This window comes from Pongo pygmaeus, chromosome 4 (assembly GCF_028885625.2).
Source record: "Pongo pygmaeus isolate AG05252 chromosome 4, NHGRI_mPonPyg2-v2.0_pri, whole genome shotgun sequence".
Classification (NCBI taxonomy): Eukaryota; Metazoa; Chordata; class Mammalia; order Primates; family Hominidae; genus Pongo; species Pongo pygmaeus.
Genome location: NC_072377.2, coordinates 151,089,027 through 151,116,616, shown reverse-complemented (window position 1 = coordinate 151,116,616; position 27,590 = coordinate 151,089,027). Strand labels below are relative to the sequence as shown.

Sequence of the window (27,590 nt, the reverse complement as noted above, 5' to 3'; positions counted from 1 at the left end):
CCAGCTACTCGGGAGGCTGAGGCAGAAGAATGGCCTGAACCCGGGAGGCGGAGCTTGCAGTGAACCAAGAGTGCGCTACTGCACTCCAGCCTGGGCGACAAAATGAGACTGTGTCTCAATAAATAATTAATCGGTGAACTCAGATGAAGTATATAGGGCAATTCTTTGTGCTCTTCTTGCATTTTTTTCTATACATTTGCAATTATTTTTTGAGACAGAGTCTCTCTCTGTCACCCAGGCTGGAATGCAGTGGGACCATCTCGGCTCACTGCAACCTCAGCCTGCCAGGTTCAAGCGATTCTCCCGCCTCAGCCTCCCGAGTAGCTGAGACTACGGGCGTGTGCCACCACACCTAATTTTTGTATTTTTTAGTAGCGACGGGGTTTCACTATGTTGGCCAGGCTTGTCTTGAACTCCTGACCTCGGGTGATCCACCTGCCTTGGCCTCCCAAAGTGCTGGGATTACAGGTGTGAGCCACCGTGCCCAGCAGCAATTATTTTTAAATAAAAAGTTAAAATAAATTTCCCCCAAAAGAGTGGAGAAAGTTCATTCTCCTTCAGTCCAAAGACTTTATCTCTAGCTGGAGCACCAGGAGATGCTTCCCTGAGTCAGTACCAATAGACTTGGGAAGTACCACATGACAGTCTTTAGTTTCCCTCAATTGTCTACTAAGAATCAAATTTCCATGGTATTAAAGGTGGCTTGAACCCATTTAGCTTTTTATCTTATACAGCTTCAGGAGCCTTGAATATCATAATCTTGAATATATAAGCCACAGTGTGAAGTAGTATATTTGTTTCTTGGTTCTGAATGAATCTCTTCCACATACATCAAGTGAACTACCTTCCTTGTAGTCTACAATCTGTGAAACGTTACTCTGCTCCCTCCCCCATTTTCTTCCCTGTAAGACGGTGCGGGCCTCTTCACACCCAAAAGTGATGCTTGTTGAGACTCAAGGATATTTCATCCTTAAGTAGTTACTGGGAGTTACTGTGCCTTGCTGGAATAAGGTGTTGCCCCAATTTACTGTTCTATAAGAACAACTACTTCCCAGAGGTAAAAGGAAGGAAAGCAAAAGGAAATAGAAATGGAAACAAAGAAACCCAGCACCACTGACTGCTATCCCAATAGCTATACTGATCAGTACTTATTTATTGAGTTCTAGGACACTGAAGAATTTTAAAACGTCAGACCCTTCTTTACTTGCGAAAAACTGGTGAAAGCACAGTACCAGAATCCAGAGATCTGAATGCAGCAGCATACTCTCCTGTGTATCATGCTTTAGCTTTTCTGACTAACCACACTCAATGTAGCATGTATCTTCATATCAATCCCACAAACCCCGTTCTCTGAACATTTTGAGCTCCTCTAATCCCCCCAGAGTATCCATTGCTTATTTTAAAATTTCAGGGCTAGTTCTACCAAATCATCTTATCTGAGAATTTTTTATTTCTAGAGACAGAGGATCACTCTGTCACTCAGGTTGGAGTGCAGCAACACAGTTATAGCTCACTGCAACCTCGAACTCCTGGGCTTAAGCAACCCTCCCACCTCAGCCTCTTAAGTAGCTAGGACTACAGGTGTACACCATCATGCTTGGCTTTTTTTTTTCTTTTCTTTTTTTTTTTGTTTGTTTGTTTGGTAGAGGTGGGGGCAGGGGTCTCACTTTGTTGCCCAGGCTGGTCTCGAACTTCTGGCCTTAAACAATCCTCCCGCCTCCACCTCCTCAAATTCTGGGATTACAGGCATGAGCCAGTGTGCCCAGCCCAAAATCTTTACCAACTTTAAAATATAATTTTAAAAAATCTCTTAAATGCCTTCCACATAGATATTGATTTTTCTTTCATTTCTCTTGTCTTCGTAAATCCTCTAGGAATGCTCTCTGAAAAGCAGCTTAATTCATCATGCAGTTGCCTTCATCACCATCACTTGTTGAAAAGTCTTATTAGTATGTAAAGCAGTTCTAATTTGGAGCTGTAAAATTACCTTTAAAAACTCAGAATAAACCGAGAGTCATCCATAATTAGATTTTTTTTTAATAGGACTTCTAACTTGTTTTCATTATCCAGCTGTGTTTGAACTCAGCCAGCTGTTGATGGGACTGAGGTGGTTGTAAGGGTTGGGGAAAAGAAGGAATCTCATCTCTGCAGAGTGGGTAGGGGAAGCTTTAGTTCTCAGTTTAAAACAGTGGTTCTCAAAGTGTGGTCTCCCAACCTGCAGCATCAGAGTCTCATGGGAACTTGTTAGAAATGATTTCTTGGGCCCTACTCCAGACCCACTGGATCAGACCATCAGGTGAAGTTCAAAGAACTTGGTTCAGATGTAGTGTTCACTAAATTACAGACAGCAGTCAAGATTTTAGGAACAGCTGGTTGAAAATATTTGCCTTGACTGGCTCTAGTGACCCCCCCAAGGAACACATGCCACTTACATGTATGTTCTCTTCATTCATCATTTATGGGTATATTTGTATTACTCCACAGGGCTGACGATTTGGTATTAGACTTGCTAATGAGCATCTGACAGTCGGTACAGTCACAAGTATATTGTATGCAGCAGAGAAGAGCTTAACAGCCAGCCTCCTTCCACATTCTGCTCTCAGGAAATAAGGGGAGGATCCAGGGTGTCATTTGACACTGACGACAGAGTACTTATTTCCTATGCAAAAGAGCCCAGGCAGAAAGACAAACCTAAATGAGAATCTAACTTCTGTAAGAAGCTGTGAAGAGTGATGCTGGCAGCTGCCTTTGCAGACTCTAACTCCAGCAGCATGAATGTGTCCTTTGCTCACCTCCACTTTGCCGGAGGGTACCTGCCCTCTGATTCCCAGGACTGGAGAACCATCATCCCGGCTCTCTTGGTGGCTGTCTGCCTGGTGGGCTTCGTGGGAAACCTGTGTGTGATTGGCATCCTCCTTCACAATGCTTGGAAAGGAAAGCCATCCATGATCCACTCCCTGATTCTGAATCTCAGCCTGGCTGATCTCTCCCTCCTGCTGTTTTCTGCACCTGTCCGAGCTACAGCGTACTCCAAAAGTGTTTGGGATCTAGGCTGGTTTGTCTGCAAGTCCTCTGACTGGTTTATCCACACATGCATGGCAGCCAAGAGCCTGACAATCGTTGTGGTGGCCAAAGTATGCTTCATGTATGCAAGTGACCCAGCCAAGCAAGTGAGTATCCACAACTACACCATCTGGTCAGTGCTGGTGGCCATCTGGACTGTGGCTAGCCTGTTACCCCTGCCGGAATGGTTCTTTAGCACCATCAGGCATCATGAAGGTGTGGAAATGTGCCTCGTGGATGTACCAGCTGTGGCTGAAGAGTTTATGTCGATGTTTGGTAAGCTCTACCCACTCCTGGCATTTGGCCTTCCATTATTTTTCGCCAGCTTTTATTTCTGGAGAGCTTATGACCAATGTAAAAAAAGAGGAACTAAGACTCAAAATCTTAGAAATCAGATACGCTCAAAGCAAGTCACAGTGATGCTGCTGAGCATCGCCATCACCTCTGCTCTCCTGTGGCTCCCTGAATGGGTAGCTTGGCTGTGGGTATGGCATCTGAAGGCTGCAGGCCCAGCCCCACCACAAGGTTTCATAGCCCTCTCTCAAGTCCTGATGTTTTCCATCTCTTCAGCAAATCCTCTCATTTTTCTTGTGATGTCGGAGGAGTTCAGGGAAGGCTTGAAAGGTGTATGGAAACGGATGATAACCAAAAAACCTCCAACTGTCTCAGAGTCCCAGGAAACACCAGCTGGCAACTCAGAGGGTCTTCCTGACAAGGTTCCATCTCCAGAATCCCCAGCATCCATACCAGAAAAAGAGAAACCCAGCTCTCCCTCCTCTGGCAAAGGGAAAACTGAGAAGGCAGAGATTCCCATCCTTCCTGATGTAGAGCAGTTTTGGCATGAGAGGGACACAGTCCCTTCTGTACAGGACAATGACCCTATCCCCTGGGAACATGAAGATCAAGAGACAGGGGAAGGTGTTAAACAGATTTAAGTTTCAAAGCAAAACAGTGATTATTGTATTTACTTGTACTGCTGCTTATCAATATTGCTGACTTTACAAACTATGATATAATTATTACCATTAGGAATTATAAAAATATTTCACAATTTACACTTTACAAATGTGCAATGTGGTAAGTAGAGAACCATGTTAGAATAATTTATGTTTCAGAATTAGAACCTGGCTTCCCAAACAATTTAAGTGTTGTGTAAAGATGTTGCTGTCAAAGTGATTAGACAGCCCAGCTATTCTGTCATTTGTTCACAGTGGTTTTACTGGGTACCCCCTAGGACCAGCCAACCCTGTAGTGGACCGGCTAGAGCCTGGAGTAGAGGTTCTGTCAAAGCTGAGCCCCTTTACCTTCAGTTTCACCCGGGACCTGCTAGTCCTAATTTTACCTACTAAATTGTATTTCACATAACCAAAGCTCAAAATCTACTTTCACTTGAGATTTTTAACACATTAATGATAAATTTTAATGTGTTCATTTACTTAATAAGTGTTAATTTACTTGATGAAAAGTCCATATCATAATGCTCCTGACTGAAGGTCAAAGAAAAAGAAACAGCACCTTATTCCAATTCTGGACTGATTTCAAGCCATGGCTGGTTCTGGCTAAGTTTAAATAAATTCAAACTTATACTAAAGCCTGCTTCAGCGAACCTTTTAAAGCTACCTGAATGAGTCTTCAGTTTCTAAGCCTGAGAATTTTAGCAGCTTTCCAATGACATTCAATAGTCTGATATGGGGGAAAAAAGTACTTAAAAAATGCCCTCTCTTCACTTCCAACATGTGGGAAAGTTATTTTTCTATAAGCAGAAATGTGTTCCTCCTAATATCTCCTTTCTCCCAAGATAAACCATAGTTAATGATATAGGTATAGATTACTCCTCAAATATAAATAGAAGATGGAGATGGTGATCTTTCTTGTTAATGGTACTAAACTTACCCTTACTCAGAACATTGAACTTCAACCCTACTCAACTTTTAAAATACTACAGGATTTCTAAGTTATAAAAACAATCGAGTAACCTGAGAAAGAGATTAGTATCAAAAAGAGAAAATTCAACAAACGCAAGACAGAATTTGGTTAAGAATACAAAATAAAAAGCATAAGGGCAATGCAGAAAGAAAAGCAGTAAAACTGTGTACCCAGACATATGGTAAAATCTGAGTAATAGGCAATAACCATTCATTTTATAGCAAGGTAAAACATACCCAATAAAACATGATTATATTTCTGCCCCTTTTAAGTATAATGACATTCACCCATGATTCTTGATTACTTTGTTATGGAACTTGGATATTTTCACCGAAAGGTTCCCTCAGAATAGAAATGCCTTTAGGGCAAACCAAGCAATGGAGAATCTGAAATATAAAGGATACGTTATGGAAAAAAAAAGATTTTGTTTTTTATGTTGTCTATCGGTTTCCGGATTCTTTGCTTTTTCATAAGTGGTCATAGTTTGCTTTTTAACACAGGAGGTAGGGCTATATTCTTTTTACTTCCTTCATTACAAATTTTATTTGAAGCTCATGTATTCAAATAAAGTAAAATTTAACCCAAGAATCCAAAATATTGTTTTGTGATATGGTAGTTATAAAAAGGATTATCATTGTCTGTAATTATTTGAATTAATAATTTTTATGTTCATTATATGTAGTAAATTTAGGATGTAAGCTTCCAGGGTTTGACACTTTAAACTGGTAAAGAAATAAAAATAATTATGCTTTACTTCAGATAGTTTTGGAGATTTAAAGCTGTCTTTGTCTTGAATTATCATTCCAAAATCATTATTAGGAACAATGGAGCTTTATTGGGCTGTTTGACCTTAACACTGGAACAGGTCTCAGGGTGAACTGATTTTCCGAGTTTGCTAACAAGCACCAAATCAAGATGCAGACACTGGAACAGAGTAATTACAATGAACCTTTCATTAAGAACCTGATACACAAAGTTAAGTCCCGACTTGATCCCTTAAAAAATCTGCTTAGAGAAGTTTGATTTGTATCTTATCTGATCAAACCCAGATACCTTAAGACAAAAGCAGGAAATTAGAACAGATACCACCAAACTGTTTTCTTCTCACCTCTCTACTGTGAGAAACAATGTAGTAAGTGGGCAAATAATACTATGTGGAATTCAGAATAACAAAATAAGACATTCTGGAAACTTTACCCTTGTGAGACAGTCATATTTCTACACACTGCATAATAGTTGTGCTCCTTTTGGCAAGCACTTCAATTTCATTCCTCACAGTACTTAAAAATCACTCAATGAACTTATAAAATGAACTTCAAAGAAAGAAAAAAAAGGAAACAAAAGAAGGCCAGGTGTGGTGGCTGACGCCTGTAATCCTAGCACTTTGGGTGGCCGAGGTGGGAGAATGGCTTGAGGCTAGGAGTTTGAGACCAGCCTGGGCAACAGAGTGAAACCATTTCTAAAAAAATTAAAAAAAAAAAAAAAAAAAGAGCCAGACATGGTAATGCATGCCTGCAGTCTCAGCTACTCAGAAGGATCACTGAAACCAGGAGTTCAAATTTACAGTGAGCTACAATGGCACCACTGCACTCCAGTCTAGGAGACAGAGTAAGATCCTTTGTATGAATAAAAAGAAAAAACATATCCTGTTTATCAACTTTACAGCTGAAGACCTTAGTCTGATCAATGCCAGGTTCCTACATACAGAGTTCACAAAATTTCCATGGCACTTAATAGATTTAAGCTAAGAACTATACAACATGGATGTGAATGTGTGTGTCTGTGATTGTATACACACAACATACAAATACAGATCTGTTGGTATTCCTTCCTTCTAGGATTTGTTACAATCATAGTGGGTATGAGATAATGGAAAATAAATTATTCTATTAACATATATATTTTCTTAAACATTTTATTTATGTGGCACTCTGAAACGAGCAACCTATGAAGGCATAAAATAATAAGATTTTTTTTTAACTTGGGAGGTAAAGCTAGATATATCAATTAGGAACTGATTCATGGTGTGATGTACATGACATGTTGAAAGAATGCCAAAAAGGCACAAACCATCATACATTAATACAAAGGACAAAAACAAAAAAAAACCCAGCATCTTCTTGCTATGAGGCAATAAGGCACTGCTAAGAGACTTGAGCACCAAAATGATTATCTACAAATTCCTTCCTTTTTATACTGCAAATACTGCATTATTATATTCAAACCTTTAAAAATAAGCAATACTTAAGATTTAGAGTCAACTTACTTTGTGAGAAATTCTATTTGCTGCTTCTTTTAAAAACAGGTTAAAATAAGCTCTTAAAAATTAAGTAACAATAATCATATACAATACAGATATATAAAAAGGGTTGGTTTATTGTGGTTCAAATACATAAACTGAACATTCAAACATCTTAAAATTAAACTTTAGCAACAAAGTTTAACATTCAAACAGGAGTATAGTTTACAAGAAACACCCAGAAAGGTAATTTGTTGTCTAATCCAGAATATTGATATAGATCACTTAATGGTGAATAAAATATGTTTAACCAGTGGTTCTATTCTGGCCAACATGTTAGTTATGACCGTGGTTCCATACCTGAGAAGAAATTACTACATAAATCTTCTCTTAGGCTAAACAACAAGACTTGGTCTATAATTCAGAGGGGATAATCAAAGCACGTAAGTGAACAAATAAAACTAATCTGACCTTTAGAGACAAAGGTAAAAGTATTGTCCATTATAATAATTGTAGCCTCTGGAAGATAAGAATTCAATTTTCAGTGTTTTCTCTTTTACCCGCTTTAAAAAAAAAAAAAATCAAAACAAAACAAACCCCAACTCGGGTTTTCTTGGAGTCTGTGGTATTTGCATCTGGCAAGTTCAAGCCACAAATGCTCTTACTTCTTGCATGTATTAACACTGCTAGGAAGAACGTCACCAAGTCACTGACTTCCACACCTCATAAAAGGATGAATTTTAGCTTCAAGATTTTAAGATTTACTAGAGACAGCCTATATTTGAGTATGTATGTCAGTCATGCCACACAAAGAAAAGCATAAATATTTCCAAAGTGTTCTGTTCAGAAACTGTTCACAAATGCTTCTCCTTCTGTTTGTCAGATGGTTTTGCAATAGGTTGACTAATGCACATATATGTAAAAATCTGAAAATTGGCTCATGCAAGCATTTTGAATAGATACCCCTGTGGAAGAGTATTTAGAATTATTTTGTTGATCGTCTCGTGGGCTCTGATGCTGTGGGAGGTGGGGGTGGACCCCGGCGATCCAGGTCATCAACATATGCCACAATCAGTTTACGCCTCTCCTCTGGCACACAGTCCAGTACTAGATACCGTTTGTCATTCTGTAAAATTTTTTCTACATCTTTCAGGTGCTGATCCGATTCTTGGATTAATTTTTTGGATCTGAAATAAGAAAAAGAAGTCCAAGAATTACTGACTGCTGTTCACAGGTCTTTCAGAAATGAGCTGGAAATGTCCATCTAGTTCCTAATTGTGTTTCCATTTTTTTTTTTTTTTTTTTTTAAGAAAAATTTCACTGCAGTGGTCACCTTTGTAAGTCGCCTCAGCAAAGACTCCAAGGAGTGAAAGGGCCTCAGAAGCTGAATTACCCTCCCACCCCTAGTGGTGGTCCCTCCAGATCAGGGCTGAGGGTGGGTGGGTAAATCTTGCCCGTGCTGTACCTGTTCTGTGGATGAACAGAGGACTTCAGTCTGCGGGGCTGCCAATCCCAGCATCTTTCACAAGCTTTCACTTTCACATCTTTCACTAAATTAACTATAAAAATGTAGAAAGAAGTCTTACTTCACATCTAATTTAAAAGCCCAAGCTGATGCAAAACATTAAGGATCCTGACCAAAAAATCCAAATGACAAAATATCTAAAAACCACACCCTCAGCACTATCTAGCCTCCCGTGCACATACCCTTTATTAAGATGTTTCAAATTTCTCTCTTAAAGAAGAAAAGCTGGAGCATGAAACAAAAATGGTTTCCTGCATACTGACTGGTAAGCAATGCAAAATTGTTTTCCTGATGATAAATTGTTAGGGGTGAAGAACTGTTGGGTTTGCTACAGAGAAATCTTGTTTAAAGGCTCTGATTTCATAATTTACAATTTTTATTTAAATGTACCCAGCAAAATGCTTTCCTCTGAGGGAAAAAAATGTTTATGCTGAGCTTAAATAGATGATTTCATGCTTTAGAATGATCTAACCACACTGAATAGTCTTCAGAGGAGGCAAAGATAACTGATAGTGAAAGATTATTTTAAAAGTCTCTTCATGAAATACAATTCTTATATAGTTGAGGGTATTCCTAAAAAAAGCAGTGAAGTAAAAAAAAAAAAAAAAAAGGTATGTATTAAAAACTGGATGGGTGGGTAACACAAAATAAGAATTGACATCTGGGCCCTTTCTTTAAAAAAAAAAAAAAAAGTATGGTAGATATGGGCTGTATTTGACTTTGGACAGAAGTTGGTATCTTCTTATCCCTAAAAATTAATAATGTCAACATGTGTGTGAATGCAAAGAATGCTCTGACCATTAGAGTAAAGACTAGTAAAGAGAATGACTGCCAATATGAAACACTTCATTGCACACACCTATATGTTATAAATTTGGTCTCTTTCAAAAGCGTCCTGAAGTCAGCTTTGGCTGTGATATATTTGTCTCTGATATATTCTTCAAATTCTCTTTGTTTTTTCTGTTAATAAAAAAAAAAAAAAGTTAAGATTATGGAAATAAAACCCACTAATTCCAAAATAAATATCAATTATTTATTAAACAGTAATGTGTAAGTCACATAACAAAATTAAAAATTCAAAAGAAAAAGGCAACAGGGTACATTTTGTTCATATATAAAATTCATTAAATCACATAATCGGCAAGGCTCATTTTTGCAGCAAATAGAAAGAATGAGGAATCATAAATTAGTAGTGGCTAAAACTTGAGAACTTGCTATGGGCTACACTGCTGAGAATTTTATGAGGATCATCTACTTCAATCTTCACAACAACCTCTTGAGGTGGACACTTAAAAATAAGGATATTAAGGATTAAGTGTTCACTTCCTGCACACTGTATTTTTAACTTCAAGAACAAAAACAGTAATTTGTGGATACAGCAACTGTAGGTTAACACTCAATACTTAACTTACACAGTAATGAGCATTTAGCTTTCTGGCAAGCCAAAAGTAATAAGATGAATAAACTCTTTGGACTTAAAAAAGACTTTATTATCAATTCTAAACAGTCAGAAAAGTTAGAAACTAAGACTGGGTCTACCCCTCTTTCCCAGTCATGCATATTTTATGGTCCAAACATCTACAATCCAATAGACTTTGAGGGGGAAGAATATTAGATTTATGAGTTTTTATAAAGGATGCCCAGACCTAGAGAAACCAACCAGGAAAGGGGAATGATGTAAAAGAAAACAAATAAAAGGCCTAGGGATAAAATGGACTGTAGTAAACAACACTTTTCTTGACATCATTCACTGTTTCAGACCTTGAAGCATATGAGAACTAGCGATCTCATTACAGGGTTCTGTTAGGCTTAAGAGTCAAGTGCTTTGATAGTTTGGTACCAATTGCCAGCCTAAATATGTCTGTCTAGTGGTACCTGACTAAAATAAAACTGCAGCTTCATTAAATCTCTAAGATCCTAAAATACAAGCTTCACCCAAGTACTAAAATTTTAAACTTTCTATTGTGCTCTCTTGCTAATTTATCATGCAAGAAACAATACATAAACTTAAAATTCAGATTTACTTCTCATACACTTAAAAGTAATTCACTTAATCAACTTCATTTTGGTTAAGATAGTAGTGCTGTTAGGCCCCGATTTAAGTATTTATAGATTGACAGTAAATCTCGACACAAAATCCTCTTACCCTGTCACTGGAGGAGAACTTAATACACCGAGGATCTTCCTTAATGATTTTTTTTACTTCTTTCCACGTGGATGTTAAGGTAATCTTTGAAAAGACATGTGAATAAAAAACATAAATACAACTCACTTTTACTTAGGGAGTCAAACTGCAGCACATAGGTACATAATATTACACACTGACCTGCGATCTCTTGTAATGCCCAAGCGTAACTGGACTAGTTAGGGACAGGGAAGCAGCGTTAATGCAATTTCGTTTTGTTGGCTTGCCACAAGAGTTATTTTCATGGCCATACTTTCAAGGTGGCCTAAGACAATCATCTGCAAACCCTGTATTTACATGGGCAAACATCATAACTTCTGAATAAACCATCACCAAAAAGAGAGCAGATAAAAAGGAACAAAACCTGGATAACAAAGCGTACAAACTGCCGAACAAGAGGCCATAGTACCAAATTGAAAATGGATCAAAAGAAGAAATTTGCTAAATCTATTATTAGGAGGGATCACTGACCACATGGCTAAGGACATTTTGAACTACTATAGGAGCAGTTATGAATGTGAAAACTGCAAAGAATAGGCATTTCTAAATAATTAGGAATACCATAATTTTTTAAACTCAGAGAATTGTCATAAGATGCATTCCAGTAATGAATCTAAAGACCATGACACTAAAAATCACATCAATGCTTTGCTTTAAGAAATTACTAGCAAAGATTCATCCAGATTAAAATGAGAAAAATAAGAGATTCTTACTGCAGAAGTTTCATCCAGAAGTTGCCTAAAGTGCTCTCTCTTTTTTTTGGTAAGTGCTTCAATGTGTTCATTAAAAAGCTTCTCTTTCTCCTCTCTTTCCAATAAGGATCCAGATTCCCAGCGGTGATCTTTTCGGAGGGTCCTACGAGTATCAGACCATGACACATCTGAAGAACGTACCTGAAGAGAAAAAATTATATATATATCACCAAAGAGACTTATCTAAATGTCTATTTGCACTTCCATGTCCACTGCAGCATTATTCACAATAGCCAAGATATGGAATCAACCTAAGTGTCTACCAACAGATAAATGGATAAAGAAAATGTAATAAATATACACAATGGAGTACCAGTCAGCCTTTAAAAAAGAGGAAAATTCTATTCATTTATGGCATGGATAAACCTAGAGGACAATATAAGTGAAATAAGTCAAGCACAGAAACACAAATACTGCATAGTCTCACATTTGTGGAATCCAAAAAAGTTGAACTCATAGAAATAGCAGATGGTCACCAAAGTCTAGGGGGTAGGAGACAGGACAAGTGAGAGAATGAGGAGTTACTTGTCAAAGATAATGAAGTTTCAGAGACAGCAGGAATAAGTTTTGAGATCTACTGCACACCAGGGTTAACTAAAGTCAATAATGTATTCTATATTCAAAATAACTGAGAGTAAATTCCAAATGTCTCACCACAAAAAATTACAAGCAAACAAAGTGATGAATATGTTAAACAGCTTTGGTTTAATCATTCCATATTATCCACCTATATCAAAACAGCAACTATACCCCATAAGTATATACAATTATGACTTCTCAAAACAATTTTTAAGAAGAAGACAGTATAATAGAAAGCATAACAGGTCTGGCTGGCTCACCAACCAGCAAAAAGATATGCTTCATTGGTGGAAATGGCACTATAAGTTAAGCCACACTACTGCCAATGTGAAGAAACATAGACTAAAATGACAGAAAGGTAAGAAAAGGAAAATACAAAAACATTTATTTAACCAACACTTATCAAACATCTAAATACAAGTCAGATAAATACCGTGCTTTGTAATAAGATTACAAAATAAGTAAGACGCTATCCCTTCCTTCAAATAGCTCACTTAAAAAAGAAGGAAAAAAAAAGGATAAAAAGGCCAGGTGCGGTGGCTCCTGCCTGCAATCCCAGCCCTTTGGGAGGTGGGTGGATCACCTGAGGTCAGGAGTTTGAGACCAGCCTGACCAACACGGTGAAACCCCATTTCTACTAAAAATACAAAAATGAGCTGGGTGTGGTGGTGCATGCCTGTAGTCCCAGCTACTCAGGAGACTGAGGCAGGAGAATCACTTGAACCCAGGAGGCAGAGGTTGCAGTGAGCCAAGATCATGCCACTGCACTCCAGCTGGGTGACAGAGTAAGACTCCATCTCAAAAAAATAAAAAATAAAAAAACAAAAAGGATAAACATGTAAGCAAATAACTGCAAATACAGGTAATAAGTGCTGCAGAGTCAGTCGTATGCTGAGCACAAGGGTGGTCTAAGGACAGTGAGATCGAATCTGCCTAGATAGGTCAGAAGTAGCCTCACAGAAGAGATACTTGAGAGTACCCCTGAAGAACGAGAAAGTCTGTCACTGCAACAGGAACACTTCCAAATCATTTCAGGTAGAGGGACTGCCGTGAGCAATGGAAGGATGGTATGGTTCATTAAGCATGTTCAGCAAGGCTACAGTTGAAGGAGCAAATGAAGAAAGCAAAGGTGTTAAGGAAATATGAAGGTGGGAGGTAAGAAATGAACGATCTTTTACATTATGCTAAGGAGGCTAAATGTGACCTGTAGGAAACTGCTGGGAGTAAAGAGAACCTTCATCCCCCTGCAAGTAACCAGGAGAGTGACAAAATTAGATTCGCTTTTTATGAAGATTTCCGTGACTGCAATAGAACAGATAAATTTGAGGGAATGTTAGAGGTAGGGAGAGAAATTAGGAAACTACTATAATTTTCCAGGGTGTAGGACAAGGTTGTCCAACCCGTGGCCCCCAGGCCACATGCAGCTCAGGATGGCTCTGAATGTACCCCAACACAAATTCATAAACTTTCTTAAAACATTATGAGATGTTTTTGTCTTTTTTTTTTTTTTTTTTTAGATCATTGGCTATCATTAGTGTTAATGTACATTTTTCTTTTTGAGATGGAGTCTCACTCTGTCGCCAGGCTGGAGTGCAGTGGCGCGATCCCGGCTCACTGCAGCCTCCGCCTCCCAGGTTCAAGTGATGCTCCTGCCTCAGCCTCCCAAGTAGCTGGGACTACAGGCACGTGCCACCACACCCGGCTAATTTTGTATTTTTATTAGAGACGGGGTTTCACCATGTTGGCCAGCCTAGTCTTGAACTCCTGACCCCAAACGATCTGCCCGCCTTGGCCTCCCAAAGTGCTGGGATTACAGGCGTGAGCCACCGTGCCCAGCCATGTTAGTGAACTTTATGTGTGGCCCAAGACAATTCTTCTTCCAATGTGGCCCAGGGAAGCCAAAAGATTGGATACTCCTAGGTAGAGTAAGAAACAGATGCAAGGGAAGAAATCAGAAGTGACAAGAGTAACAAGCTCCACTGAAAAAGAGAAAAGAAATAGCATAGGAGAGATGTGACAAAGAGAAGCCACCCCCAACTCCAAAAAATATTAGCAAGTAGGACAGTAGTCTAGGGGCATTCACTGTAGGGACAAAAAATCCTACATACCTCAACAACCCTGAGGGGTAAGGGAGAAAGATTTTCAACAAAGTATCAGGGTATCTCCTGTGGTCAGTTACACCTCCAGTCCTACAATCTCATACCATCTACAAGTATAACTGATCAACACAATGATGGCCCTAAATCATCAACAAGAAGGTTAAATTGTGTTCAGCACATTTTGTTTATCACTATGGCAGGTAAATGTGTAACAGTTTACAATGACTTTCATCAAGCACAATAAATAATAAAGTTGTGAGACTAAATGATTATGACTTTCCATATATGCAAAATGCCTAACTTCTGAATTTGTTAAATAACTAGGGTTTTTTCCTATACTAACAGTACTTATACCAAGTATTCAATTTTTAAATGCTTTCTAATTTAGCAAATTATCTCCCTCAGAATTAAAGAACATTAAAATATTCATAACAGTAATATAATAAATTTCCAATATCCAGTACTTTAGAGAAAAAAAGTAAAAGATTAACGTATACCATGTCAGACAGAAGAGCTTTGAAATTCTGGATAGCTTCTTCTCGTTTGTGCTGCTCTCTCTCTCGATCTATTTCTTTTGTTTGTTCTGAACGGGCCTTTTGAACCTCCCTTTCTCGTTCTCGAAGGCTTGCCTCAATGCGGGCTTGCCTTTCAAGCTCCTTTTCTTTTTCTGAGTCTAAATTCTGTAAAAGTAAAAATTACATTATCCCTCTTACCAACTCCAACAAAATATGTTTTTACAGAATAACTAGCTTGCCAAATAAAAAATTCCAAATCTAGTTTTTGCCCAGAATATACCTAAACACTGTGTACCTCTCATCTCCAAATCAACTAGACTCTTATGTTAAGAATACTAACAAGAAAAAATCCAAACCCCCAATAGAAAAATCCCCAACAATAACATATACCCTTAAACACAAGAATCGTATTATTCAATGAAAGCAATACAAGTAAATACAACAGTTACCTTGGCTATTTTTTCAATGTACTGTTTGAAAAGGTCTTCTCTCATTGATGAACTATCTACTGCTTTGTAACGTGGATCACTTTCTACTTTGTCTTTTACTTTGCTCCATCGAGACTGACTGTCCAAGTGATGATTAGATAATAGTTCAAAGAAATCCGATTTAATCTGTATTTTAAAACAGGTAGTGGGATGGAAGGGAAAATAATGTACCATGAGAAATTCATCATATCTTAAATATTTACAACTAGAAAAAAAGTTCACTTACCTTAAATATGAGAATAACTTTTAAAATATAGGCATTTAGAGTAGAATTATAGTAAAAGAAAAGATCAGAAGTGTTCTTTTACTAGAAATGTAAACATCAACAAGCATATAGGCTTTCACCTAAAATTTGCCAAATTCAAGATAAATAATATTTTATAAAGAAATTATTCAAATATAGAAAAAGGCTTTTTCAGATTGTTGATAATTTTAGACCTCAGAACTGCCATGTATTCACAGGGAACATAAATTTACATCGAGCTGCATTTATTTTTAGCTAAGAGTCAGGCTTATGAGCTGACAATACTTTAATATCAACATGGTAAAAATGATTTATTTAAAAAACTAGATGGATAAAAATTTTGGCCATTGAAATTAATAGGACATTTAAAAATCACTGCAAGTCATTACGTACTTATACTGTCAAACGTCTAAAATCAAAATAGGGTAAAAATTCAGATTTTGGTGAAAAAAGGCAGCTGTACACCTTGATATGTGAGAAAGTTACAGAATTTCTATGTTCACAATTAATCATTACTAAAAAATTACATTCAGATCTTCTACACTTTTTAGCATTAAACATGTATGTAATGTTTATACCATTATAAACTCAGAATGTTAAGTGTTTATCCCGTATTATACTCAACAACTGAAATACCAAGTTAAAAACATTATACCAAAGGTATTAAACATTAATTCTTCAGTATCAACATATACAACTACTTAAAACCCCTCTCCAAAACTGTATTTCTTATTTATTTAAATAGGTGAGGAAAGGAGTAAATGAGATAATTATTTTTATGTATGTCTGAGGGCCTAATTGATTTAAAATTTAATCTGATGTATACTACTTTGTACTCCTACCACAGAAGATACCCAAGGTAACCAAGGTCATTTCAACAAAGGATTCTGACCGTATTAAGAACCCCTCCCTTCCAGTAGGAATTGAATATGGTACCTTCCCACCTGATCAGGGGAATCAGGATTTAAAATGTGTGTGCACAAAAATACATGAATCATTCCTTCTGCCTAGTCTAACACTATCATTTCCCCTTACAACTTCATTTCTCCTACTGGAGGATTAAAAGTGAGATTGAGGCCAGGGACAGTGGCTCATGCCTGTAATCTCAGCAGTTTGGGAGGCTGAGGTGGGTGGATCACCTGAGGTCACGAGTTCGAGACCAGCCTGACCAACATGGTGAAACCCCGTCTCTACTAAAAATACAAAAAGTTAGCTGAGTGTGGTGGCAGGTGCCTGTAATCCCAGCTACTTGGGAGGCTGAAGAAGGAGAATCGCCTGAACCCAGGAGGCAGAGGTTGCAGTGAACTGAGACTGCACCATTGCACTCCAGCCTGGGCAACAAGCAAAACTCCATCTCAAAAAAAAAAAAAAAAAAAAGTGAGGTTGATGTCCTTTCTGGAAAATACTTTTTAAGGTTATAAGAAACAGAATATCTGCATCAGAAATTTTTCTAAAGACAAGAGCGAATTGGCTGTGGACTTCTCCACTACTAAACTTGGCCTTTCACTTCGAACTAATAAGAAACACTCATAAACCCATTTCCAGACAGTGATTAAGAAACCACCTGATGTAGTGATGTAACTTAAATTTTTCTGTTCATCTTGTCTACTTTGTATCTGACATGATGAACACCAAATTCCTAGATGCATTTGACAACTGGAAGGCAAAATTTACAAAATTTATGTTAAATAAAACATGCAAGTTATATCAAATAGGAATCTTTCTAAGCCACAGGAATTTGTATTAGCTTAAAACAATTTTCATATATTAGACACGAAACCTATAAAGTAAGGATTATCATATAGGTTTTTAAATGTGTGATGTATAAACAAGTGAACTTTAAATAAAATTAAACTTTAACTTCCTTTCATTGTGGATATTACCATGACAGGTTATAAATGGCTTACTAAGGCTATCAGTAAGAGAAAAATTGCCTGACAGCTGCATAAATGTCAAAAAATGTCATGTACCATTAGCTGCAATTCAAGGCCTTATTATTCTCCCCATTCCTTACTATAACAAAAATAATTTATTCACAGGAAATTTAAAAGAGAGGGAAGAGAAAAATATGTCAATTTTGTAACAGTGTATTAACTCCAATTATGTACAACCTCAAATGTGCTATTTCAAAAGGTAAAGTATTTGAACCACTATTTTATAAAAATTGGTTATAATAATATATTACAATAAAATAGCTTAAGAATAGCTACTTTGGCAAACAAAATAAGTAGACTTTTTTTTTTTTTTTTTTTTGGGAAAGAATCCTGTCTGTTGTCCAGGCTGGAGTGCAGTGGAACCATCAAAACTCACTGCAGCCTTGACCGTTTGGGCTCAAGCGATCCTCCCACTTCAGATTCCAGAGTAACTGGAACTAAAGAAGCGCATCACTACAACCAGCTATTTTTTTGTTTCGTTGTAGAGATGGGGGTCTTGCTATATTGCCTAGGCTGGTCTCGAGCAATCCTCCTGCCTCAGCCTCCCAAAGTGCTGGGATTACAGGCATGAGCCACCGCACCTGGCCAATAAGTAGACTTTTACAGGCACTTTTTAATAAAATGGAAAACTAGTGGTAAAAACTACATGAAAATGATGCTCTTACTGTGAGAATGACTTTACCGTGAAAATGCTACTTAAGAAAAACAATAATTTCACCAGAAGTCAATGTTCTTCAAAGGTTTTCAAAATTAGTTTTAAAATTAGTTTTAAACCTTTAGTGTTCAGCTATTGATTCAACTACCACAATGCTACAAAGACCAGCTGGAGAATTACAAGAACAAGGAAATAAACTCTAGTACCATGCTACCGGTACTGCTCTTGCTATCTAATTACACAGTTACAATGTGATTTTTTTTTTTTAAGTATACACAATATACTTAAGAACAGTATAAACAATACAGTGGAAGTCATGAAAGAAAAATGATAAAGCCGCTTAACCAAATGTGCTCAAAATGTGAATATAAAATCCACTATATTTAAACCCTTACTTTAAAGATTTCTGCTTTGATGGCCTAGTTAGTCATTGATTTTGCATTCTTCAAATTGGCTGAGAAAGCTTCACTTTAGCAATTTCCTGCCTTTTTTTTTTTAATCTAGTAATGGTATAAAGCCAACCCTGTAATTTAAAGAATTAAGATTTTTATAGTCAAAATAAAATAAAGTTGAATATATTAAATATTAGATTTATTTAATTTAGATGTCATATCTATTTAATTTCTTTTTTAAAATTAACACATTCTGGGCACAATTCTCATCACTTCATAAGGAAAAAGACTAAAAAAATGTAAAGTACCGGAACTGCGGGAGGCTAAAGTCACCACACAGAGATACCAATTCTTTCCTCACTAGGGAATCCCATAACACTTTGCGTGTCAGTGATTGACAGCTGTCACTGAACTGATTGACAGGCCGCACAGCACAAAACTGTAAAGTCTATCCACTTGTTATAAAACAGAATACATAAAATAGTTATAAAAAAAGTGTTTAGAAAATCAGTTACAAATGCAAAGATAAATACATTTAATTTGTATAAAAGCAATCATACAAAATCAAACAATCACTTATTTACTTGGTTTTCTTAAATAGGTTATTCTAAAAGTGAAAAGTAGCAAATAATTCATTAACATGATTCTAATTCAACATATAAAATTATGTAGTAGAATTTGATTTTACACATTTCCTCTGAAAAGCATAATCATTTTTTAAGTAAACAGTGAAACAATTCTGGAAGACTCACTTGGAAGCCCAATAAATCAGATAATTAGGAAGTTTCAGATATTTCTGATAAAAGCTGTTTTAGCTAATACTGTTATTATTTTGAATGAAAGAGACTTCTTCCCAGGAGTAGCATTACTTTCAAACAACATTTCTTAATAGAACTTGTAATATTATAACTTTCTAGAATAAGAGGCAATTTTAAATGTCAAGAATGATTAGGCTCCAGAGGTTATTTTTCTACATTCACAAAGCATACCGGGACACTAAGGAGAGTGGCTCCATGTTTTGATGGTTCACACACCACTGGGGTCATCTCCCTACTAGTTTTCCTCCCCAGTGGTAAGCTCCTCTCCACTCCTGACACTGCTATCAAATGACATTTGGAACTCATTAATCTTTAATAGCTGACCTTTAATTCTGATAAGCAATAATTTATATGTAAGATATGTTTACTGAAAGAATAGAAAGTCACTAAAATGCTATCTTTTAGAGGGCAAAAAAGATAAAGAAGCTTTTTGAAATTCAAATATTACCACCTATAGAGAATCTTGAAATCTTAGAAGGCACCACTGAGCAGGCAGTCCTAACAACCTGTTCTGAGTTTACCAGGCATCTTAATATTAACACAATTTAAAGCAAAAGTATATAGTTTAGTGAAGCTACTAAAATAAGCATTATGTAAGTAAAGTGACAGAATACATACATACATAAATAATTATAAAAGTTAACTTAAAAGAACAGTCCATGTAGATCCTATTATTTACGCCAATGCATAAGGTTAGAAACATAACACCAGCACAGACCTTTCCCATTCACACTCCCATCAATCACACCACTGGAACTAAAACCATCTTACCTTCTCACCTCTGGTCTTCGAATCTTCTTTCTCTTTCTTCCTAGCAGCGGCCACAAACTCATTAAACAAGGCTTCTCGGTCTTTCATCTTTTCAATTGCTTTGAATCTTGTATCTTTAGCATGCTTGGCTGCAAATTCACTAAAAGTTGCTCTGTAACAAAATTACAAGTGTGCTAACTTTGGCAGTTACTTCTGCTTCTATAAAGGCATAGCAGAAGATACCATTTTTCCAACAAGAGTATATGACAAAGAGACACTGGGACTCAACATCTACCTAACAGTGAACAGTAAGTTTCAGAAAGGAGTAAAAAGAGGTAATGAGCAAAAATGTGGTTAAGGGATTTGTATGCTATCAGCATAGAATTAGGAGAATAAATATTTATTATTATTAAAAAAAAAAGAAAGAGATCACAGAGTAAAGAATTTGCATGCCTCAAGATACAAAAGCTCATCAATTTCCACTCTACGATGAAGCTAAGTCCTTCCTCCAGCCATAACAGAAAAATTCTTATTGGATTAGCTCTCCATATACAACTATAAAACTGGACAAAAGTATATGAGGCAACTGATTTCAAGGAGTAGACAACAGAAAGAGTAGACTGAAATGCCTGAAAGAAGGGAAATTTATGAGGTGCAGAGAGAGCTCAAGTCCAACTAGAGTACCGTAGTCTTAATGAACTGGAGGAAGCAAAGATTAGAGCTTGGGTGAAGAGGAATCCACAAAGAGAGGGTACCCAAGAAAAATCCGACTTAGTGATTATCCATGAGTCCACAGCTAAGGCCAAGCTGTGTAACAGCAGGGAAAGATCACTCTCTATATCAAGCTACTACAGGGTTAAGAGCATAGAAGAGATAATAGAGAGTCAGTAGTATTAAAGGGAGAATAGGATCAGGCCAACAAAGTCCACAAAAGATCCACAAGGAAAACAGAGCTGGAAGGCTAAAAGAAACATATTACACTTTCAGAGATTCACATTAACAAAACATAAAGTCAAGCCTAAAATTAAGGTGGCAACCAGTAAATGAACTGCCTATTAAAACAAAAATATCCACTTTTCAATGAAAGGTAACAGACTCCAGAGTCTCTACATATTAGCCACAAAGTCCAATATTCAATCAAAAATCACTAAATATACAAAGAAACGTGATCCATAGAAAAATTTTTTTGAAGTCAATAGAAACCGAACCCAAGATGTCCAGATGTCGTTCTAAGTAGACAGTAACTTTAAAACAACTATTACTGGCCAGGTACAGTGGCTCATGCTTGCAATCCCAGCACAGGAGGGCAAGGTAGGAGGATCATTTGAGGCCAGGAGTTCGAGACAAGCCTAGGCAACACAGTGAGACTCTGGCCAGGCACGGTGGCTGATGCCTGTAATCCCAGCTACTTGAGAAGCTGAGGCAAAATAATCTTTTGAACCTGGGAGGCAAAGGCTGCAGTGAGCTGAGATCGTGCCACTGCACTCCACCTTGGACAAGAGAGCAAGGCCTTGAATCAAAAAAACAAAAACAAAAAAACATAGTGTGGTGGCTCATGGCTGTAATCTCACCACTTTGGGAGGCCAAGGAAGGTGGATCACTTGAGGTCAGGGAGTTCCAAGACCAGCATGGCCAACAAGGTGAAACCCTGTCTCTACTAAAAATACAAAAAAAAATTAGCTGGGAGTAGTGGCAGGCACCCGTAATCCCAGCTACTCAGGAGGCTGAGGCAGGAGAAAAACCCAGGAGGCAGAGGTTGCAGTGAGCTGAGATTGCGCCACTGCACTCCAGCCTGGGTGACAGAGCAAGATTCTGCCTCAAAAAAAAAAAAAAAAAAAACCATAGTGAGGCTCTGTCCCTATAAAAAATTTAAAAATTGGTTGGGTATGGTGGCACACGCATATATTTTCAGCTACTCAGGATGACTGCTTAAGCCCAGGAGTCTGAGGCTGCAGTGAGCTGTGACTGAGCCACTGCACAACAACTGAGCAAGACTCTGCCTCTTAAAAAAATAACTCAATAAACTGTTATTATTACACTGAAAGAATCAAAGAAAAACAGGTACAAAGAATTGAAAACATGGTCTAAAAATGGATGAACAAATAAGGAGTTTTGGCAGAGATGCAGAAAATATTAAAAAGAACCTAAAACTAATGAAAAAAAATTAACTGGATAGGATTAACATGAGAGTTGACAATTGAATAAAGAGTCGATTATATGAAGTTAGATCACCAACAATTATCTAATCCAAAGAGGAGACAGAAAAAAGACTGAGGTAGGGAAAACAGTCTCAGGGACATGTAAGATAATATCAAACACTAATATATGTGTGATTAGAATCCCAAAAGAGGAAAGAATGAATTAGGGCAGAAAAAATACTAGCCAAAAACTTCCCAAATTTGATGGAAAACATCAATTTATAAATTCAAAAAGCTCAGCAAACTCCAAACAGGTTAAATAAAAGCATGAGGCTTATGAGGGCTAATGAGCCTAAGTTTTAAAAAAGAAGTTTCTCCATAAATAAAAGGCATTATAAAGCTTTCATATATTTAGTATATAGTTTAAATATTTGAAGCTTTAACCAGTGGCGCGATCTTGGCTCACTGCAACCTCCGCCTCCAGGTTAAAGCAATTCTTCTGCCTCAGTCTCCCAAGTAGCTGGGACTACAGGTGCCCACCACCACGCCTGGCTAATTTTTGTATTTTTAGTAGAGATGGGGTTTCACCATACTGGCCAGGCTAGTCTCAAACTCCTGACCTCGTGATCCACCTGCCTCGGCCTCCCAAAGTGCCGGGATTACAGGCGTGAGCCACTGTGCTCGGCCAAGAATTTACTCTTATAATTAACAATCCTAAGATTAGCCCATTTAAAAGCTATTTAGCTATTTAAATGCAAAAATAAAACATTCTCTTGTGTTAAAACAAAGATTATGTTATAGTTTTAATTATAAACAAAAAACTGGCCAGTTAATCTCAATTTAGAACTTAAAACATCAACTGAAGGTTAAGAGTATCACTCACAGCTACCATTTATTATTTTTAAGCTTTGCTGGCCAAGGCTAGATTCTAATAATCTTTTGTATGCAACCAATACTAATCATAATATCCAATGTTAATTCAACATTTTTAACAAAGAATATATTGCAAACCTAGTCTGAACAACAGATACATAACAATAATAAAATGGCATGGTAAAATAAAAATGTATATTCCAGAAAAGGGATCATATGTAGTCCATTAAATGTTTTATTTTCATGATAAATTAAGCCCTTCAGTTTATAATTTTAAGATAGAAAAAGCAAGTATAGGTTGGGCATCCCAAATTTGAAATCCAAATGCTCCAAAACCCAAAACTTACTTAGTGCCAACAAGACATTCAATTCAGATTTTTGAATTTGGGATGCTCAGCCAGTAAGTATAATACAAATATTCCAAAATTTTTTTAAAAAAATCTGAAATCCAAAAGACTTCTGGTCTCAAGCATTTGGGATAAGGGATAATAAACCTGCATTGTTATGATTAAACAATAAACTATGATTAAAGAAAAAACCTTTTAAAAAGTGGAAAATCAACGTGTAAAGTGATAACTGATTTATTTTAGACTTATTTCTATTACTTATAGGTAAAATATCTGACACTTTTTATGACAAAAGACTGAAATGAACTTTTAGCATTAGATTCCCATGGAGATGTTTTCATATGACTTATTTCTTAACTGTGAAAAAACTACTTTAAAACAAACAGGATAAAAAATATTTTGGAGGGAAGTGGGTAATGGCTGGTGGTGGATGACAGGGAGATAATAGTGACCAGAAACTGACTGTGGGAGGTATGACTTAAATTTTCATTAAAAAGAAAAACGACATACAAGAGACAGGCACAGTTCAGTAATTTCCCCCTTTCTTTCCCGCTGGAACAAACTCTGGTGCTCTATATTTACCAGCTCTACTAAAAGGTTCTGCAATATTTTTCCCACTTTAAAAAAAAAATTAGGCCAACAGACAACATTTTCTCATTTTAAAGTTTTTCCTCCTTGCATTCTTCTAGGACTAAAAATGGTCTTAATTTCTATGCCAGAGTTGGATGTATCAATATAACAATACAGGACAATGCCCTTAGTGCCTGATCATTTCATTTTATGAAGTAACCTGCACAGTACAGATCACTTCAACAATTCTACCTGCCTGAAAAGAACACCAGCAGAGTACTATGATATGGTAAGACTTAGTCATATCTACTAAAGGGAAACCTCTTTGGAGTTTCAATTATTCACAGACCCATATGGAGTTTTAATAAATATATTCTGCTGAATGATTTGGAAATATGCTGCAGACATCTTAAGACTTCACTTAGAAATATTTCAACATGCAACTCCTGAGAGTAAAGCCTTTTTCCTCCATAACCACAATATCCAAGAAAATTACTAATTCTCTAACATCTAATATCAATTCTTACCAAGTGACCTCAACTGCCCCCCAAAATGTCTTTTATAACACAGACTCAACTATTTTGACCCATGATCTCACTCTTTTGACTCAGAAAAAACTCAGGACTCCCTGGAAAGTCTGAACCTCTATTACCCCTGAAGAATATTAAATTCTTCATATCACAAATACTCTATTAGCTTTATTTTCTAAAACTTTTAATACCATATTTCAAATATAAAACGATATTAAACATATCTTCTTAAACAACATCACTCTTTCCTACCTCCACAGACAAAATTAACTATTTATGTAAGATGAACCTTTATAATAAGTGCCATTTAACCCAGAGACTCCATTATGCTACCCAACAGTTTTAGAATACTGAGGTATTCCCAGTAACCTAATACCACTACTCTTACATCTAAGTCATAAATAAGAGTAATTCCCCCTGTCTATACAATTCTGTGCAACACTGAAATCTAGTTGAAATCCCAGCTTCACTGAGGCAAGCTACCTAATTTGCTTATCTCATATAAAACAGGTATCACGTAAGTACCTAAATCAAACTACCTGTTCTGAAGACTGAATATCTGTATGCATGTATATAAAATTACATGCTTTCAGTCATGTTTACATGTATGTATAAATGCATACATATATGTTTTACAGTGCAAATAAGCACATAAAATACCCAGTAACTGTTATTATTATAAACCTAGGCAAATAAATTTAAAATGTCTCATTTTCTTCAGCCCATTACATGTATTTAATACATATTACCAATCAACTGAAAATGTCAGACACAACCATTAACTAGACACTTAGAAAATTTTGAAATTGAAGTGGTAAAAGGTCCTTCATCACTTCAATTTAATCAAAATAATGTTCCTCCTCTGCAACTCATTATGTATAAAACTTTACAAAGATGGGGCACAGATTTTCTATCATATACTAGTTTCTAAAGAACTTATTCCCACAGGGAAGCACTTAAATCAAAGGTATCCTTCTTAGAGCACTTAGGATTCCTCTAAAGGAAACATAGTAAAAAATAAAGATTAGAAATGTTGGCAAAAACTGATAATCAAATAAGGAGCTTTTAGTGCCCAAATAGCCAAAAAAATCTATTTTTTTAATTTTTAAAAACTGATCTTAGGAGAAAATAAATACACTTTGATATTTAAGAGAAACAAACCACATACCTTGGATTAAATTTTGCTTCTTCCATCATTTTTTTGAAATCTTCCTTGGCTTGCATTATTTTATTTTTCTTTTCCCTGCGTTCTTCCTCTGCCCTGGTCTTTACATACTGATCAAACACCTATTATAAAAATCAACAAATTTGACAAGTCAATCTTTCATATAGGTAATTTAACTACCAAATTATTGGACAATGTCTTTGTCCAAACTATACCAGGAAAAATATATTAACTATAGATAATTATACACAGATAATCTATACCAAGTTTCACTTTAAAGCTTCACTGAAATATTACACAAGCATACAGCTCTCTACTTAGGCTTCAAGAACAAAAGAAAACTGCAAAAAGCCTCTTTAATTTTTTTCCCGATTATAAATTAAATACATGATTATTATAAACATTTCAAGAAATTTAGAAATGCGGAAGAGAAATCACAGTCTTCCCAAATCCCTTTTAGAAAGAAATATCAATGGTATGGAATCTGTGGTATATTTTATTTCCGTGCTTCTCTTAAGACATAAGTATTTTCACTAAAATGTAATCATGCTTTACATCTATTCTGTATTTCCCCCGCTTAATAATACAGTCAAGATAACGAACTGATCATCTATTTACCGCCTACTTCACACCCTATAAAATGACAGAAGAACTTCTTTTTTAAATCATAACCCAACAATAAGGAATTGAGAAAAAAAGAACCAGCAACTTGCAAAGCTGATGGGACAAGTGGAAAAGGATGTGACAGATATGAAAGCACTCAACATAACCTAGTAGTCAAGAAAAACAAAGAGGCAACGCAAGTTTTTTTTTTCTGAAACCAGAATCTCTTCAAACAACTCAAGAATAGACAGCATCAGATATATATGGAGGTGAGGATGGGGCATAGCTAAAATAAGTAGTATTTTTAAGGATGAAAAGCTAATTAATAAGTTGTTAGATCGCCAGATCCCCCCACCAACTTAATGTTTCTGGGCACTGCCACTTCTGAATGTAAAAGGCAAGTGACTATTCCAAAGCAAATAATTGGCAAACTATGGCCTACGGGTTGTTTTTATACAGCTCAAGAATAGTTTTTACATTTTTTAAAGGGTTGAGGGAAAAAATAGAAAGTTTCATGACACATGAAAACTAAATAAAATTCAAATGACAGTATTTCCATAAATAAAGCTTTAACTGAACAGTCATGCTTATACCCTTACATATGTCTATAGGTACTTGACACTTAAAACAGCAGTTGCAAAGTTACAATAGAGACCATATGGCCCACAAAGCCTAAAATACAAATTATCTGACTCTTAAAAATTTGCTGACTGCCTGCTCTAGAAAGTAAAAGAGAGTGTCTTTGAACTAGGGGAATCTCCATTGGGAATAAGGCAAACCAAACTAAAAACATGGAGATTAACCAAACACATATACCAAATACTAAGACACAGTTCTCTCAGATCCGAAGCAGAGAGATCTGTGCCCTCCAGCCAGGAGATTAGAAGTCTTTATTGGGAATCTGACCAGCCTAAAACAATGGCTCCAGGGGTTCTCAACAAACCAGCCTAACTTACCCTACAGCATGTTTCTCAACCTTGGCACAGTGATGTTTTGAGCAAGATGTATACCAGCATCCCTGGCCTCTACCCACTAGATCCCAGCAGCACTCACTTCAATGGTGACAAAAATGTCTCCTGGGGGCAAAACTGCTCGTGGTTGAGAACCACCCCTCTGCAGTATAGCCCCAAAGCACGAGGGCCCACCTAGATGCTAAGCATACCCAAACAGGCCAGGTGGTGGCTCACACCTGTAATCCCA

At 36.7% G+C, this 27,590-nt stretch overlaps 2 protein-coding genes across 8 annotated transcripts in view; one reads left to right on the top strand and one right to left on the bottom strand.

Moving 5' to 3' along the window:
• Positions 1-2,655: 2,655 nt before the first annotated feature.
• GPR151 (G protein-coupled receptor 151) lies at positions 2,656-5,710 on the top strand. The gene has a single exon (XM_054489450.1). The coding sequence runs from the start codon at positions 2,733-2,735 to the stop codon at positions 3,996-3,998; it is 1,266 nt and encodes a 421-aa protein (XP_054345425.1). The 5' UTR covers positions 2,656-2,732; the 3' UTR covers positions 3,999-5,710.
• Positions 5,711-7,345: 1,635 nt separating this feature from the next.
• TCERG1 (transcription elongation regulator 1) overlaps positions 7,346-27,590 on the bottom strand; it is a 64,200-nt gene continuing 43,955 nt past the window's right edge. For 4 of the 7 annotated variants that reach the window (XM_054489446.1, XM_054489445.2, XM_054489447.2 and 1 more), the window contains 8 exons: positions 25,791-25,909; positions 20,186-20,336; positions 15,333-15,497; positions 14,866-15,048; positions 11,652-11,831; positions 10,900-10,983; positions 9,613-9,713; positions 7,346-8,415 (listed from right to left, as the gene is read on the bottom strand). In XM_054489446.1, the coding sequence (XP_054345421.1) occupies positions 8,214-8,415; positions 9,613-9,713; positions 10,900-10,983; positions 11,652-11,831; positions 14,866-15,048; positions 15,333-15,497; positions 20,186-20,336; positions 25,791-25,909 (1,185 nt within the window). In that variant the 3' untranslated portion in view covers positions 7,346-8,213. Of the gene's footprint in view, positions 8,416-8,688; positions 8,788-9,612; positions 9,714-10,899; positions 10,984-11,079; positions 11,226-11,651; positions 11,832-14,865; positions 15,049-15,332; positions 15,498-20,185; positions 20,337-25,790; positions 25,910-27,590 lie in introns of those variants that run through there. The other 3 variants (XR_008502788.2, XM_063665249.1, XM_063665250.1) reach the window with 3 other exon arrangements.

Excerpts from the sequence above, each read along its gene's own strand:
- GPR151 (XM_054489450.1), top strand. The coding sequence starts at position 2,733 with ATGCTGGCAGCTGCCTTTGCAGACTCTAACTCCAGCAGCATGAATGTG.